The 18,834-nt window shown below is 40.7% G+C and overlaps 1 protein-coding gene across 1 annotated transcript; it reads left to right on the forward strand.

Moving 5' to 3' along the window:
- Positions 1–6,408: 6,408 nt before the first annotated feature.
- On the forward strand, positions 6,409–18,079 carry aifm3 (AIF family member 3; the record flags this gene model as incomplete). Its single annotated transcript, XM_080499315.1, has 20 exons — positions 6,409–6,439; positions 10,516–10,729; positions 11,833–11,942; positions 12,157–12,266; positions 12,370–12,414; positions 12,499–12,601; positions 12,694–12,800; positions 13,243–13,329; positions 13,819–13,910; positions 14,013–14,143; positions 14,821–14,936; positions 15,207–15,278; positions 15,898–15,961; positions 16,051–16,127; positions 16,210–16,327; positions 16,434–16,532; positions 16,741–16,816; positions 16,955–17,059; positions 17,881–17,901; positions 18,037–18,079. 20 exons carry the CDS (start codon positions 6,409–6,411, stop codon positions 18,077–18,079), a joined length of 1,821 nt encoding a protein of 606 aa, XP_080355441.1.
- Positions 18,080–18,834: the final 755 nt, after the last annotated feature.

The raw sequence follows: 18,834 nt of genomic DNA on the forward strand, positions 1-18,834 counted from the left end.
TTTAAGAAATCCAGATTAATCTCAGCAAGCAGAGAAAATTCTAAGACTTGGTGGTGTTGTGGTTGTGTTGAGCTCCACTGCCACGGCAGCACTGAACAGTTGAACAGGAGTTTCATTTCAGTGCCGCAGCTCCTCCGTGATTCACATCTGGGAGGGACTCAGCACAAGCAGCTCCTCCTTAATGCACATTAAGTATGTAGAGTTGTTGTGAATCAGAAAATATTATGGAATTGAATGCTGAGAATAGATCATATATGAATGGCAGTGCCATGTTGGAAATGCCGACTTGTACTGCTTACTAATTATAAGTTCAAGTCTCAGTCTTTCATTAAGATCCTCAAATTCTTAACAACCCAGAGCCAAGGAGTCAATGACAAGAGTCTCTGCAGCTCCCGACTATTTTATTCCAGGAAAACAGAGTTCCACTATTTTCGGGCTGTCGTCACAAATAACTATTAACAGAAACTAGGAGGAGAGATCTGGTGACAGCTTGTTTATCTGCTTATTTCTTTCCATCCTCTAACCCCACCTGGAGCAACAGAACAGCTCCACCTCTCACTTTGTCCTTTCCACCTCCCCGCTATGCTTTGCTCATGTTGAAGTGCTTTGAGATGATAATGATGTTATTGGCACTGTAGAAATATAATGACATTTAAATGAACCCATGCAAACACAAGGATAACATACAAACACAGACAGCTCTCCTCAGCTCCCGGAGAAGGGAGTCCTCACATAATTCAATTAAACAGAGTGATGTCTCAAGGCTCTGCTTGCACATTGGGAGAGCCTCATTAGTCATTTTGTTGTGCACGTGCACCGCCCACCCTGGCCTCCATTCAGACATACTTTTGCGTGAATGCATGCAGAGAGAAACACAAACATGCTGACCGTGGAGAGCATGTGCACATGTCAGCTGTCAGGGCCTCTGAAACACAGCCACACTCTATGATAGAGTGGAAATTAACTGCATTCAACTAGAATGTTTTTTTTTTTTTTTTGACACGTTAGCGTTCAGATACCAGAGTGAAGGTTTCATCCCAGTCATCACCTTGTGTCCCCTGCTGGCATCATCATTTCCGTTAGAAAATTGATCTGCGATTATTGCGTGAATGACCTTGTTTCTGCAGTCAAATTTAAAAGAGACGCACATTTTTTTTTTTTACCCACAGCTGGAGAAAAAACAATCTGTGGAGCTCATTTCCATAGCATAACTTTTCCAATCTTGGTCTTGTTGGAATTCGTACCCGTGTTCTCCTGAATTCCTGCGTGTTCATTTGATCCGGGAAAGGCAGAAAGAGAGCGTTAATTTCTTCAATAATGTATTTAATAATCACACAAACAAGGTATTACAAAAATGCATATCAGATTATACAATGCTACAAAATTCCATATATCAGAGATTACATTATACGAGCTCGGACCGTTCTTCCCTGCAGACCCAAGTATACAGGCCAGGTTTACAATGAAGAAAAGGCCCCGCTGCAACGCGTGGTTCATATTTATACATTTTGCATATGACACCTCAACCTCACATTGGTCAGTTTCTGGTGATGTACATGATGCTATGGTGAAGTTGCTAATCCTTTGTCTCCAAAACTGCTTCAAACCATTTCTTCTCAGAGCTTGATGCTCCATGGGACCAAAGTGACCTTGGACCTCTTATCTGTTCCAACCTTACCTTCAACCATATTTTTGCCACGTGGAGCGTTGAGGAGACATGCCAACCAACTAGGGAAGTCCTTGAACATTTTGTTTTTCCTAACTTGAGCAGTGGGAGGAATCCCAGCTGTGTAGGAAGATGAGTGAATACAATTCAGTTCAGTTGTCCCACAGAAATCAAATGTGCAACTTGTATATTCCTTCAGTCTTTCCCCTGACTTTCATTCATTCTCCTGCTGCTGCTGCTGCTGCACACACTCTAAAATGTGCGGACAAAATGTTCTCTGATACATTTGATGTCCTTGTTGTAAGTTGCACTGCAGCAGCACAGTGTCCAGACTCAGCATGCAGTGGGCAAATCAGAGCAGGCAGTGCAGTGGAGACTGGGCCAGCAAGTCTGTGGTCTGGTTTGACTGGCAAGTCGGGTGTTTGACATTTGAAGGCGAAGCCTGAGATGCTCTTGGAAGTGAAAAGCATGCAGGAGGAGGGAGGAGGGAGGGAGGACGGTGGGAATTCATGCTGTGTTAGCATCCCCTCAGCAAACTCCATCAATACTGCACACAGCCTGGCAGAGGTCCTTCCTGCTGCAGTTTTTGCCTCGGCCGGGCGAAGCAGAGCAACTCCCACCAGGACCGGGGCGGCTCAAGTCCGCTTCTTTACTGGAGGGGGCTCAGCCACACACACACACACACACACACACACACACACACACACACACACACACACACACACACACACACACACACACACACACACACACACACACGGAGAGGGAGGGAGGGAGGGGAGGGGGGTGAGGAGGAGAGCGCAGGAGGGCACCGGGGGACGCACACGTCCTGGGAATAATACTCGGCGCGCGGAGCCAATCCCGGTGAGCGAGAGTCGCGCGAGGAGACTCCTGCTAATATGCTACCGGGCTCCGCAGGACAAGAGGAGCACCGGGGACTCTGACAGGATCTCAGTGCACCTGCTCCATGCACGCCGGTAGGATGATTCTCTACTTTCACAGTCAGGGGAACTTTTAATTGTGTGTGTGTGTGTGTGTGTGTGTGTGTGTGTGTGTGTGTGTGTGTGTGTGTGTGTGTGTGTGTGTGTGTGTGTGTTTGTGTGTGTGTGTGTGTGTGTGTGTGTGTGTGAGCGCGCGTGTTACAGGGAGCGTGTCCTGTATCTTGATGGTGCAGTATTAATTAAAAAACACACCACCAAAATGCAGTCCTGCTATAAATTATCACCACTCATGTTGCACACATAAAAAAAAAAAAAAATCGGATTAACAACCTTTATTGCCTTTTAATAGAAAACCTGAGTTGTATGTTGTGCTGTGCGTGTGCGCGTGTGTGCGCGCGCTCCCCCATAGGGTGCTCACCTCTCTTAAACCCCCCCAATTCCAGTTTTCCGTGACATCATGGAGAGGTTATGGCTTAAAGCAGCAGAAAACAAGACACCTGTAACGAAGGTGCCTGCTGACATTTTAACCAGCTTTGTTAATACCGTTAATACAGACATGTTTGCTGACCTGGTGTGTTTGCCAAACTTTAAATCTACTCATAACTCTGTTTTTTTAGTCAGGTCTCATTTACATTGACACTGTCGTCTTTGTTTTGTTGAGAGACACGTGGCATCTATATTTCATAGTATTCCAGACGCTCTCGGTTTGTTTATGAAATACAAAAGCTGAAGAATCACCTCTGCAATAGGGTGAAACTCTGGTTCGCACTTTAGTTATTCTCCCTTTTGTCTCTTTCATTGTTAAAGTTTGCCACTATTATTTAAATTTACACAGCTTACACACTGTTGGTGATGAAGTCATTCTCTCATCTTCAGATTTGTTCCTGGGGCATGGAATTAACCAGCATTCAGACACAAGCAAACAAACAACAAAACTTTAAATGATCAATAGGCCGAGATTAAATTCGAGACTTTAAATAAACCTTGTTGAAATGATGTGAATGAACTTGCTTACAGGGTAAGATTGTGTCCCACTGGAGCTCCTTATTGAGGATTGTGTTCCTATATAGTACTAGACGTGCAGGCAGTGGAGTAAAACACAAGTCTGTCAAATGTAAGATTCAACTCTTTCCTACCTCCACCTGTCCCTCCTTGTCACCTCAACTGTAAGCAACATAAACAAGTCCAGAAAAGCTATCAGACATGAACAGTTTCATCCTCTTTTCATGAACAAAACAACCTTCGTCAGGTTGTCAGTCAAACAAGTAAACTGAGCGTAGTAACACAGCACATTTGCTGGTTTTCAAGAGCTGGTTTACGCAATCACAGGATGATGTCCCCCCTGCTTATCTCGCATGTCACAAACCAGGAGAACGTGAGGGGGAAAGAGGTGTGGTCGGCAATTAATTGTCTCTTGTCTTGTTATCAGCTGACAATCTGGCCATAATTGTTAACTACAGGCCCAACCATCAGGCAACCTGCCAAGCACATGCTTTTAAGAATTATTCAGCAAAAAAAAATGGAATTGTTGAGACATGAATTGTGATCTTTGATTTTGGGTGTTGTGTCATTTCAAGGGCTCAGAAGATCCTGTAATTTGACCTCTAGTCATGATGCATGCTCCTGTGTTGATGAAGATTGTACAAAAAAAAAAAAAAAACTCCCCATGTGTGCGCCTATATGTCATGTTTATCTAACGAGTCCAGTTAGTGAGTGATGGATACGATCATTCGAGCATAGCTGCTGTATTGGACTTCAGCATTCTTGCCTTTTTTTTTTGCGCACACAGGCAGTTTGTAGATCGGCCTCCTCACCTCCAACCTGCAGTTTGCTAATTCTCCCCCTCCAACATTCCAGTAACAGCTATTACATTTGTAGGGAAGTGAGTGAAACTGACAGCTTGTTTGCAGGCAGGATTATGAGCACTGCTTGGGGACAGGCCCAACAGTGAGAGAGCGGGATCTGCGTCATATGTTGTGAGGACCAAATCTGCTTAGCCTACTTTAGTTCTGCACAAAAAATATCTTGGGGGGTTTGCTGGAACTCCAATTTGTCTTCCATCAATTTTCTCACTGATGGCAAATTATTTAACGATCAACACGTGAGAGAAAAGTCTTTGTACACAACTTGTCTCTTAGGAAAATAATATGGATAGGATGCTTTGTCTTGGTAGTAAAATGCACCAAAAATCAATTCAATGTTTTCACGTCTGTTAACTCAGTCCACGGTAATCTGAGTAGTTGGCTCAGACATTTGGATGAAATAGAACCAAATGAGCCTTTTACCCATGTTGGAGATACGCCATAAACCCTGACAATGTTGAATGAATAAAAATGGCGCTCATGTTGGCAATGTAAGAATGCTTCATTTAGACCAGTCAAAGATGATTCAAGTAGATAAAAACACAACAAAGTTGGTTTGTTTGCTTGTTTGTTCTTTTATTGAGTCAGTTCTGGGGTTTTTTGTATTTTTATTTTTTTTTAAGTTGCAACTTCAGATGAAGTAATGTGAAAGTTTTAAACAAGTAATCGCCCTGTTCTCAAATTGCTGACAATGTATAGACTAAGAGAGTCTCCAAGTGTGCTTTTTTTTAAAAAGAAGGAACAATCCAATATGTATACTTTTTTTCGAACCTGATAGTGTTTCATAACTATTATTATATGGAACAACATATTTGGCTAAAATCTGAGATATAGCGATATATAAAAAAAACTTGAATCAATATATTCAGACATTGTGAAAGTATGTCATAACGATGCTTTGTCTCACAAAACAATTATTGAAAATTACAAAGCCGCCTATATCCAGTTGTAGAATGTATGTGAAGCATTAGTTTACATACGACAACTGTTGGTCAAGCAGATATTTCCGTTTTTCCTTTGTTCTCAAGTACTTTTTCTAAGCTGCAATTCAGTACAAACTGCACACTTTTTTTTTTTTTCACTGAAGTTCAAGGACATTAAGATGTGCTTAGAATATCAAGCAGTTCCTTTGGTTGTACCTCAAAAGGATAATTTGCTGATGGATTGCTCTTTATTGAGTGATACACCTGCTATTCTGTATCGACTCGGATTCATATGCAGCCAGCGCTGCTGCGAATAACCTAACTACAGTATGTGTGGGTGAAATACCAGAGCTGGCAGAAATGTGAGGGCAATGTGGCAACAAAACAAGGGGGGATTTGGAAACTCAAGGGGCCCCTGCCTCCCTTTAAAGCACAGTGTGACGAGAAAGTTAATAGGTGTTGGAGGGCTGTTAATATTTAACAGCTTCCCATGTAATATGCATGAACAAAGGTGACGATTTGTGTGGAAACGTTCCTAATTAGCACAATTGCTTCCTTTTGACAAGCACTAGCATGTTACATATATACACAAAGAATAAAAGCCTTGGAGGGAGTATGCCAGCATTTCAGTTTTTAGACACTTTACAACAACTGAGTTAAGTTAAATGAAAAGGTCAAAACAGAAATCTGTAATTTTGAGTTTTAATCACCACTCTACCCCCCCCCCCCCCTCAAAACATGTTATAATGAGCACCTCACAGGTTTCCTATTGAGAGATTTTTTTTTTTTAGAGCGTTCCTTGTGTGTTATCGTTTTTTCTGACTCTGTGCAGATTATGTGGAGGAGCTGAGGTGTGCAATGGAAAACCTGGACCTTCAAGATCTCACACCTCCACACCTGTGTCACTGTTGCCTCCCGACCGAGCAGCCCAGCCCGGAGATCTGACCGGACCTCCCTTCCCTTCCCTCCCCTCCCTCCCTCCCTCACCCTGGGTGTCCCTCAATCCCGGGCCCACCATGGGAGGATGTTTCTCCAAAACCAAACCAGGTGAGCATCATGTTTGTTTTTTTTAAACATCTGAGTTGTTTAATTTTAAATAATTCAAGCCTAAAATAAGAACAATAACAGGAGAAACAGGCACTCCTGATTGGAACTTTCATGCAGTTCACAATGAAACAAAATTATGTTAAAGCTGTGTTCTTTTCTTTTTCAATGTTGTTATATTATGCATATTATATTACACATTTCATATATAATAATAACATTATTTTGTCCTCAATATCAATGGTTTCCTAAAGTTGTTGATCACCTTTAACAGTCACACTTCACAAAATGGTATGATTTTAACCCTCAAACTCATCCTAACAACTTCTTTATCTTTCATGAATATGGTCATCAAGAACATCAACAACAGTAACAAATTAAAATAAACACATTAATATCTGTTTGACATGTAAATCTCAGGTTTCATTTCATTAATTTGCAGTGTTTTGAGCAGTGATGACCGATTAGCAAAATCTGTGTCCATAATATGATACATTTTAGTGCTTTATATTATTAATCAGATATTTATAAAAGAGTAATACTGTAAGAGTTGAGCAAATCATTAAAGTGCTGCTAAAATATAGTTCAACTAAAGATTTCCTTTCACTTTGATTTCGTGTTAAATGTGTAAAGTCCTTCGGGTTTAGTGGTAAACATGATTTCTTTCACAGATGATTATTGGTGGTTGAGTCTTTTTTGAAGACATGTAGATGAAGAAGACAAACTGTGGCAAAACAAAGTTGTCTTTAATCAAACATGGACAGTTTGGTCTGCTTGAACAGTTTTCAGCCTTGCTTCTTTGGAACGCTTTCACATCAGCCTCTTCAGCTTTACAATGAAGTGTTTTTGTGTGGGAGTAATTTAAATGCTCTCCATGGCTTCGTCGCTTCAGAGGATTACATAGTGCAAAACAAATATGACAGTTTGCTACTGTGTGGATCCATTTGTGTTTCGGCAATCAGGGACATTATTCAGAAAAGAAGAAGTGAAAGACATGAGACACTCGTTGTATGCAAATGATGGAGTAGAGAATTCTGACCGCCAGGATTCTGATAACCAATTAGTCCATGTAAATCACAGCGTGACCTCCAGTTACTAACACTCAGCCACAAGTTAAACTTGACCTGACGTAATCACATCACACACTTGTTTTCAAAGGAAAATGAAAGCTTAAGTAGTTTTAGAGTAATCGGTGATTCATTTACCTCTGATTGGAATCCTAACCTAAAAACTGGCTGTAACATCTAGTTTATCATAACGTTGTAAGTAAAACAACAGTATGGACATGTCCAGTTACGCATTTTATTCACCCATGTGCACAAGAAACACTATAGTAGTTATAGTTAAGAATCATTTAAATGACTTAAAATCATCCACAGCCTCAACCTATGTTCATATCAACACGTCACACTGTGTGCAACCATCTTGAAAATGAAACTCTGATTCTTTGTGACTTTGCTCTACAATGCTAAAAACCTCTCACATTCCCAAAGTCTGAGGCATATTGAAAACAGTGTTGCCCAACAGGTTGGATGAATGTTGTGCCATATTGGGTTTATTTTACATGTATTTATTGCACACATTATAGCGCATTATATTCGGTTCCTTTGCGCAGGCTTAAGTGAATTATACGACAGCGATTATCTCAGTATCAGAGCCAGAAGCACAATCTGATTGAGCAAATGATTAACAGGGAGCTGTGATGACTCAGCCTTTGGAGGGAGAGACCTCCTGAAGACACAACACCTGACTGACACTATATGAAGGGCCCAGCAGGTAGCAACTGCACTGAAGCTCACTGCAAACATTTCCAAGCCAACAAATTCATCAGAGTTTAATAGTTAGACTTACCCAAGAACAAAAAAAAAAACCTCCCTGGTGGTTTGGATTGCTTTAGATTGCTGAGAGGTGGGAATGTTTGTGTGTGTTTGTGCGTACTGGCATTTGTACCAGGGTATTTTCACTCTTTCACCATCATCAGCTACAATTAGGTGCATAATACATACTAGGAATTTGTAATTGATGACATTATCATTTACATATTAGAGTTACTTTAATAGCTACTACAGTGTGTACTGTATAGTTGATTTTACACGTCTCCTTCAGTTATATCTGCAGTGACTCATTAGCTGAGCTGCCAGCACTGTGTGTGTGTGTGTGTGTTTGTCTAATGACTGATTTAATCATTAGATTCACATTAAATTACATCAGCTATCTGGATGAAGACGATTTATATTCTGGATGTTAGCATGTATGAAAGAAATTGATTTTTGAATTAATTACATCAAGAAGAAAAAGCTATAAAATATTCTAGTTAAATGACAAACAGTTAGACATCAGCATGCTGCTCTTACAAAGGTGAGCTAATATTTATGTAATGTTGCAATTCAAAAAGTTCAGTGGACGCAGGCGGAGCTTTCATTTTGAAAATACGAGAGAAAAATGTCCAAAGCCAAGGGAACGTAAACATGTTCACGGTTGCCTCAAATCAATAAGACGTAAATAATTCATATTTTTGTTTTTTCTAAAAAAAAAAAAAATAGACAAGTTGTCTACGCTCAGCTTTTGAACAGACACATAGTTTAAATGAAGGTATTCAAGTGAGAGCGTGACTAAACTGGCATGACTCCATGACAAGATCTTAGGAACGCTTTAACGACGTGGCTCTGTGCCATCTTCATTTGCATAGAAATGTGAGCGCTGAAAGGTTACAAACACTTTGGAGTTATACAGAAAGACTCCAGTGTCCTTTACCTCATTTCTGCTAAAAACAATGTCTGGTTTTCACCCCAAAAAAAAAAAAAAAAAAAAAGAGGTAAAATTATACACAAAATGCTTTTTACCTATTGACGAACTTCATAACTGTTACTGCTGATCAGATGTGGTAATGTCTCATTTAGCCTGAGATATTGCAACAGCATCTGTGGAAAGCTTTCGTTTTCTTTTCTCTCATGCAATTTCTTTCACTATTATGATTTTCCATTGATTTTAATTAAGACTCGCACAGCGGGAGAAAATTCCAGCCAGATTACTGAGTAAGAACCGGATGATCAGCACATTTTTCCAGCCGAACAGATAAAGCCCACTTCAGTACAAAAAAAAAAAAAAAAGGAGTTACAAAACTATTTCTTATAGTTAGCAAGTAGAAGCCGAACCGAGGCGCATCACTTGTCGTTTGAGAAACTTGCATGTTTCCAAAAACACAGATTGATAGTATGATGTTGGATATTATTTCTTTGCTGCCTCCTCAGAGTAAAAGTACAAGAAATGAAGGAAAACGCTTCATTTTGATCTTGATGTGTACCGTTTTATTTTCATTTATCATTTCACAAGGATTATCCTCTTTGTAATGATGTGGGAATAATGTGATCGAGGTGAAAAGGTGAAAAAAAAAATCATTTATTTGACAAATGTCCATTAAAATAAGATGATAGAATATGCAATAAAGTCACAATAAAAACGTTCAGAAAGACAGAAAAAAAAAAACTAAAAGCAAAAGATGTCTGTATTTTATGTGTTTATGTATTTTTCTACCATACTGGTTGAATGAATGTGAAGCAACTTTAAAAAAAAAAAAAAAAAAAAAAGGATATTCAGCACTAGAATGTTTTACAGCTGGTCATGGCTGATTTCCTGCATGCTGTTTAATCATATTTTATATTGCATGGGAGCTCCTCACTCAAAAATGTAAGCAAAAGCAAAGGGACAAAAGAATAGAAGACAAGGCTGCTGTTACACACTTCTCCCGCCGCCTGCCTCGTGCTTTCATTTGTTTCAGCTGTGCAGACGCCAGAGTCAATTTGTCTCAAAGTTTATAGACATCGCTACCTGCTGAAAGGCAAATTACTCTCCCAGCACACTGGGAGAAGGGCAGAAATAAAATAACAGGGGAGGGGACAGGTGTATAATAGTGCAGTCCCCCTGCGACGGTTGGCATTAATCCTCTGCCCAGAGCACTTCAACCGTTGCTGTTCGAAAGCTTCAGTATATTGATCATGTGACTCGGCGAAAGTTGACATGGTTTCACTCAATGTGTTCAGTCACGCATTTTCTGAGTGCGATGTGTCTCTCTTGTGCAGTTGAAGTTAAAGTGGAACTCTCTCTCCTGGATAAAGAAAAAGAGATGGACGGGTTGTCGCCAAATGGCAAGGCGAGTCCCTTTGCCGAGTGCAGGCCCAACGGGGCGCTCGGACACGGATCTGACGACGACTCCACCCCGCTGCCTCTCTACCACAAACCGCGGGACTACGTGGAGGCCTCTGTGTGTCACGTTAAGGACCTGGAAAATGGACAGTAAGCAATTTTATTGTTCTGCCCGATCACATTCACGCACGTGGATCCTTGGAGGCGGATGGGTGTGTTTGGTTTTGATGCAGAGACGTTACAGATATGGAATATTATGTGATGTGGGCCGTCCTTAAGACACAAAGGGTGAGAGTGACAGGAAAAATGTTGGGCGTCACAATGATGCCTTTTCTTGTGGGAATTTTTCCTTTAGTGGTTTGAGAAGAAACTATGGAAAATATCAAGTAAAGGGTAAATGTATCAACTGTTAAAACACAAGAAGTGAATTTATTGAAACTGTAATGGAGACAATATAATATTTTAAACAAGTTCTGTCTTACCCAGGTCACCTTTGCAAAAGGAGATTTGTGTTTCAGCCCCATAAAATAAATGAGGAATTCTCTTTTCGAATTTATCCAGGAGATAAAACTGTCAGCTTTAGTCATCAGCTGTTAGTGTCCCTCTCAGTGCAGGTTGAAGCAAGTGCAAACTGAGCAGAGGGGACGATTATGGGATGATACTCTGCATTAAAATCCTTGGCATCAGCAGCACAAGAAGGGAGGGAAGTGGCAGCAGCAGCAGCAGCAAAGTCACTCAGCAATGTGCAACATCTGTGCAAAGTTTGACACCACAGTGATCATATGAGAGCAAGTCAGGTAACGGCGGAACACCGACGTGCACTGAACGGAGGAGGAGACTGTTTATATGGAAAATAAGTCAAGCTTTAATCATACTTTCACCCTGCTGTCATGAGTGTCACTGCAGTATTTTATTTTTCTTTTAGTTATCTGGAGCTATTGCTTTTCCATTAAACCTCTGAAAATACCTTGACGTTTGTCCTGTATGAAAGATGAGAGCAGTTGTGGCATTTTACAATCTCACTTAACACAACGGGAGCAGATTGCAGTCGGGGCCAGAAAGCTTGGCCAAAAGGAGAAAATGGGAGATGTTTTAGATTCTTTCAGCCAGTCTAAAATGTTTGAGTGTAGGTTTCAGATGAGAATGCTAAATGGGAGGACGCTGTTTTTGATATAGGAAGTTAAAGTCTGCTCCTATATACCTGCATCAGCTATGGATAGCCATGCATTTCTCTGTGTTTGTCCATTTTACAGGATGCGAGAGGTTGACTTAGGAAGTGGCAGAGCTTTGTTGATCAAAGAGCACGGGGAGTTTTCAGCCATGGGCCACAAGTGTCCACATTACGGAGCTCCGCTTGTTAAAGGTGAGTGATGTTATCTTTTATTTTCATTGTGGTTATTATTTTAGCGGAACATTTCTACATTCTTTTTTAAACAACCATTGCTATCGGTGAATTTCTTTGCGTGTTGAGGAATATGCTTTTAGTCCTGGCTTGAGTGTTGTCTGAGTCTTTGCCCTATAACGGGTTGGTCACTCTTGTACTTCATGAAGTGAGGCGTAATCCTCTGTTGTTTCAGGTGTGCTATCAAAAGGCCATGTGCGCTGCCCCTGGCATGGGGCATGTTTCAACATTGCCACAGGAGACATCGAGGACTTCCCCGGTCTGGACAGCCTTCCTACCTTCCAGGTGACCTGCACCACCTGTACCGTCCCTAAATACATTCCCTGCCTTATCATGTCTCTGAGGATCGTCAAAAAGTGTACACATCGCCCATGTCTGTTTGCTCCAGGTCAGAGTTGAAAAGGACAAGGTGATCATTCGAGCAAACAAGCAGGTAACTACTAAAAGAATGTGGCGGCTTGAAGTTTGAGCGTAAACAAACAGGCTTAATGGATGTGAGATCTTTAAACATTTCCAGACCCTTCAGTCACAGAAAAGGTTAAAGCCCATGGCCCGATGTTCAGCAGTCATTAACTCCAGCACGGGCTTCAGCCATGTTCTCATCATTGGCTCAGGTCAGTGTGTTCAGTTCTCTTTATTTAATCTCGCTAACGTCAACATGAAAGCCGTGCACCTTTTGTTGGTAAGCCCACAAATGTGTCGACAGGCCCAGCGGGTCTGGTTTGTGCAGAGACGCTGAGGCAGGAGGGCTTCACTGACCGGATTGTCATGTGCACCATGGACCGGCATCCTCCCTATGACAGGCCTAAACTGAGTAAGGTTTGTACCCAGATCTTGAGCACATACACTGGGACAGAAAGTATTTGGCCAACAAAGTTATGTAACCGACTGCAGAGGTGCTGTCACTCAGTGTTGCTAAAGCAGGAACTCTTTGGGGAAAAGAAGCGACACACGTCAATGCAGGTCAACCTAAAGGAAAATAGCTTGTGCAGAGGTAACCGGCCATACCTGAATCTGACAGGAGATTTACTCAAAAGCCTGGATAATGTCCTGCTTTGAAATGTTTTTAATTGTCTGCACAAAAATAGAAGATGTCATGAAAGTAACAGATTGCTGTGTTAAAAGTTATTTCTGTCAGTATTTAAAGGCCGTAAGCCTAAAATCCCATTTCTTAAGTGTCCCAAAAGAGTGAGATGATTGCTTTTAGATTGAATCAATCTTGTTTTCATGTCTAACTCAGCACTAACTTGCTAATCTTTAGTCCTTAGACAGCACAGCAGAGCAGCTGAGACTGCGCTCCCTGGACTTCCTGCAGGATCACGACATTGAGCTGCTCACAGAGAAAGAGGTGAGACACAGGCGCTGACCTCTGAAACTGAAAGGCAGGTGAACTAATGGTAATCAGTGTGATGCTGAGTGAATCGATTGACCGCTGCTTCTTCCTGAAAGCGCTTAACAAACAAAACAACATGTCCATATTACTTGTTGTTATAACTCAAATGATAAACATAAATAATGACAAATGTTATGGATTTAATAACTTTAGTTTCTTTATACCTTCTAAAATATGCAATATGCTTTAGAAATGTTTCCTATATAAGTTTAAAACTGACTTTTGGGATACTGGACTCAACCGGCTGCATCCATCCTCGTAACTCCTGGAATAACTAATATAGCCACTGGTGGTCACAGTGTGCTTTTCCCCGTGAGGATAACCTGTGAGCAACGGTACCAGTTTCTTATGACGCATTTCTGACTTTTTCCTTTTTTCAGAAACCACAGAAGATGAACTCATTATGTTTTTATGTTTTTTTAACCCTACAATGTTTTATTTCAGGTCGTAGCAATTGATGTGAAAACGCGATCTGTGACCTTTGAAGACGGCTTAAGGATGGAGTACAGAAAACTCTTCATTGCTACAGGAAGCAAGTAAGACAAAAAAAAACAAACCATCAAATCTGTGTGACATTCAAATAGATGATGTCATGAATCAATCAACTGACTATGATTCCTCTCGTTTTTGCTTAAAAGACCAAAACCAATGACTTACAAGGGCAAAGACGTCAGGAATGTGTTTCACCTCAGGACACCTGAGGATGCGAACAGCATAGCGAGGCTCGCCAGCAACAAGAACGCAGTGATCGTGGGAACATCATTTGTTGGTGAGACAAACACACGCTTAGACCAGTTAAATGACTGGATTTGAAAAAAACAAAAACAAAATGTGAGTCTACGTGCAGTTTTAGTGACCCAATTCTTTTTCTTTTTGAAACTGCTAATTTTATTTATTGTAAGAACAAAAAGTTTTATGAGAGGGCTGAAATTCGATAAAATAAGAGTTTATTAATTTGACCCTTCCTGGAGACGAGGAAGACAAGGGGTGATACTCAGAGGGTCACAGTGATCACCCATCAGCCGTGGGATTTGAACCAGCAGTGCCCAGATGCAATGTCTGCTTCTCTAACCTTTGAGACCACCACACAAGATCTTTTAATCTTTGCTCAGTGAAATTCTGAGAGTTTTATGCCAATTTCTCCTTTTACCTCAAAGCACTACTGTTCAGGTTTTAGTGACCTCTAGTGGTTACTTTGCAGGTAGCAGCCTGTCATATAGAACATTGGGGGGGTTATGTTTTTAACATAAACAAAATAGATCTGTTCTGGAGGGCAGAGCCATAACTTGACTACAGTTCTGCTCATCATAAACACATCCGTTCATCATTTTCCTTATCTCCATGCCCTCTCTGAAATCATTTGCATTTGTTTAGCTTTTAACTCATTTACTTGGGGCTTGCGTATATAAATGCTGACTGTATGTTGTGTGCTGGCTGTGTTGGCAGGTATGGAGGTGGCTGCAGCTCTCACTGACAAGGCCCACTCCGTCTCTGTCATTGGGATCGAGTCCGTCACCTTTAAAGCAGCTCTCGGGGAGAAAGTAGGGAAAGCCATAATGAAGGTAGAGACATGCCTCCTGGGAAATTAAGCTTTTCAGAACATGAAGCAACATTGCAGTACCATCATCAGCCTTCTCCCCGAGAGGAAACTATTAGTTAAAATGCAAATGTGTTTTTTTTCCTGGTCAATACAGCAGTACGGGGGGGAGCGTAAATCTCCTCATTAGGAGTGATTGATCATGCAGGGCACATTGAAACTCAACTGTAAACTGTCAATGTTCTGTTGCTTTCATGTGTTGCTTGTGACTGTGGCACTTTATTTCTCTTTGCAGTTGTTTGAGGCAAACAGGGTGAAGTTCTACATGCTGAATGAGGTGTCAGAGATGATTGGTCATCATGGACAGGTATTCAGAAAGTGAGAGAAACAGCGTGACCTGATGCTCAGATGCACTGTCTTGTCTTGCTCATTACATGGTGAAAGTCAGATAAGAAACAGCAGCTTGCAAATCTCCTACTGTGTCAAACCTATACCCCCTTTAAATTGCAATACATACGTAAATAAGCTACCAAACTGACCTGAAACATCCCACCTCATGTTCCAGGAGTCAATAAGTGGGGCTTTGTCAGGAGTGCGGGGGTGTTTTAATTTGCCGCCTCGATAATCCGGACATTTGTTTGAAGTCACTCACTTGCTAATCTGCTCACTAATGAGCTGCAAATTTAGTCATTACAGAAAAATCTCTGGTTTGTTTCAATTTGTTCGGAGGAGTTAAGTATCTCTGTGGGTCCTGATGGTGACACCGTACCGGACTGCTTTCATTGTACAGTTTTATAGGGTTAGTCTGTAACTTCATCTATTGTTGTAACGTGTGGGTCATGAGGCACGAGATGAAATAAATGACTTTCCTCAACAGGATGGTTTGCCTCTCTTATTATTTATTCACCAGCTTGTATGTTTGACACATTGTCACCAGTACACAGGAGTACAAGACCTGAACATTTTTTGAATTTTCTCTTACACAGCTGAAAGAAGTTGTACTGAAGAGTGGAAAGGTCCTGCGTGCTGATGTGTGTGTCATTGGAGCAGGTGAAATAAAATGAAGGGAAAAAAAAATTTGAATCTGTCCTAATACCAAAAAAATTACCTCAAAATAAATGTGATTTCCTTTTCTGCAGGAAGTGTTCCAGCAACAGGCTTCCTGAAACAGAGCGGCATCCATTTGGATTCCAAGGGCTTCATCACTGTGAACAAGGTGTGTAGCAAACCTGTGTGGAAAAATCTCTCTCCACTATGGTTGATTTAGTAACATTTGTTTGCTTCAAATGTTCTTGGAGACGATGCAGACGAATGTGGATGGCGTTTTCGCTGGAGGAGACATCGTGATGTTTCCTTTCCCACCACGCAACAACAAGAAGGTGAACATCCCCCACTGGCAGATGGCTCACGTACACGGTGAGTGTTGTTGTTGTTTTTTTTTTTACAGATCAGCTGCATGTGAAATAGAAAGTCTGACTCAAAGTGATGCTTTTTTTTTTTTCCCCTCCATCTTTACTGGCAGGAAGGGTGGCTGCTCTGAGCATGATGGGCAGAACCTCTGACATCAAAACTGTGCCTTACTTCTGGTCAGCCATGTTTGGGAAGACCATTCGCTACGCAGGTAGGCAATAACTGTATTGACCTCATCAGTGCCGTGAAACGGACAGACGGAACATAATGAGAGGTATCACACGTGAAACATCAGGAGAACTGTCCTGTGTTGTTTTTACACTGCCATTTAGCTGTAAGTATTTTTTTTTAAAGTACGAATAAAGAATTGATGTCACTCGGTTGGAATTCGGTGTTTTATTTTGTTTTCATTTGTGTAGGTTACGGTGATGGATTTGATGATGTAATTATACAAGGAGATCTGGATGAACTGAGATTTGTAGCATTTTATACCAGGTAAGAAGTAATTATTTGCACATTTTGTTCACAGATAACACAGTTTTTTTTTTATTATTTAATTTCAAAGTGTTCTTGCTGTTGTTTGGTTAAATGATGTCTCCTTCACATTGGTTTCCTTTCTGGTGCATCATATAGGAGCGAAGAGGTGGTGGCTGTTGCCAGCATGAACTATGATCCCATTGTGTCCCGAGTAGCAGAGGTCTTAGGATCTGGAAAGACGATTAAGAAACGAGATGTGGAGTAAGTCTCCTTTCAGGTTCTAAATCTGGCCACAATACAATACAATAGCTGTTATGTTCTTTGGGTTGCTCAGCGTGTACAGTGAAGAAAACACATGGAAAATGTTGTGGTTGAATGAATCACATAAAGGATGTGAATAAGAAAAAATATGTTGGTTTTCAGTCAAAAATAATATATAGTGCACTTATACTTGTGATTATTATTTGAAAAAACGTTTTTATCTTGCATGTTTTGATTAGTTGTGTTTTGAAGCTGATAGTAACATTTCAAGTTGTTCTGGCTTTATAAGTGCAGCATAGTCATGTTTGTATCAGTTATTTTAAGTTCACCTCTCAAATATCAATGACAGATACCAAGAGGAGTATCAAAGACCTTAAACATACTAAGCAGGTTTGTACGTGAACATGCATTTTTCAGATGAGCAGCAGATAATTGAATTGAATTCTTTGTTCTTATGGAACAAAGAATTGCTAAAAAACAAAACAAAAGGTTAGGGTTATTTCCCTTTTCTTACAGCTGATATTAATTTCAATAAACACAAAATCCTTCTTTACAGTTGCATTAAAATCTTTTTCATTGTTCATATATTGATTGCTCTGATACACGTTTTGGTTTCTCAGGTTCAACATATACTTATTGTAATCCATACATTTCTCATTTTTGTAATCATATAAAGTGCTCAAGTATACAATAAATCCATTATTTAAATCTTCATAATGAATCACCAGACGTACGAAAAAGTGTCCTTACATTATAGTGTAATGTGTTCCTCATGTTTCTTGTATCTCTTGTCTCTAATAATGCTCTCGCACAATTTGAAGGATGCTAGCCCGTCTTGGCAAGTATGGAAAAATATGAGCATTTTTGTGTTTCACACATAATGATTGTTTACATGACGCTGCAGCCTTTGACCTGCTGTATGATATCATGAAAATGTGTAGTGTGTGTGGGTTTGATTTCCAGATTGTGTGTTGCAGGACTGGAGACATCTCTTGGCTGATTGACAAGGGTTCCCAATGACTTTGCATCTGAAGATCCCGAAGGACAAACCTGATGTCCACTGGATGAGTCAATATGGACACTTGTGGTGCTGAGACACTGAGCAGCTATTCCAGTCATAATTGTGTGTGCGCGCGCGCGCACACACACACACACACACACACACACACACACACACACACACACACACACACACACACACACACACACACACACACACACACACACACACACACACAGGGGACATGACCGTCTGTTTGAGACACACTTGCCTGAGGAAAACACAGAATCTCGCCGTAGTTCCAGAAAGACTCCTTGACGTGATGAACAGAGCCATACACGGTTTGAAGATATTGAATCACTGGCAGGACTTTATTGACAATGTTTCGCAACAAAGCAATATTGGATTCAGCCTCAGGGCTGCTACAAGATGTATCTACCTGTACACTTTTGTTCATAATAAGCCAGGGAAGGGCATTGGCATTTTTGTACAAATAACATTGTATATACCAGTAGTTATAATGATGAATGCACTGCAATAAGTCAGGACAGGCCATTTCAGCTAAATAACATACTTGGCTGTATGTGTCCATACAAACTGCAAAAATCTGCATGGTATGCATAGAAAAAATAAGACCAAAACAAGACATTTTTAATGTAGTCACAAAAATAAACAAAACTTAAACCTGCAACAAAGTGCATTAACTCCTAAGCAAAACCCTGAATGCAGCTTTAACTGACTCACGAAGACAAACACAAAGCTTTAATTTGTGATT

The sequence above is a fragment of the Blennius ocellaris genome (genome assembly GCF_963422515.1).
Source record: "Blennius ocellaris genome assembly, chromosome: 7".
Classification (NCBI taxonomy): Eukaryota; Metazoa; Chordata; class Actinopteri; order Blenniiformes; family Blenniidae; genus Blennius; species Blennius ocellaris.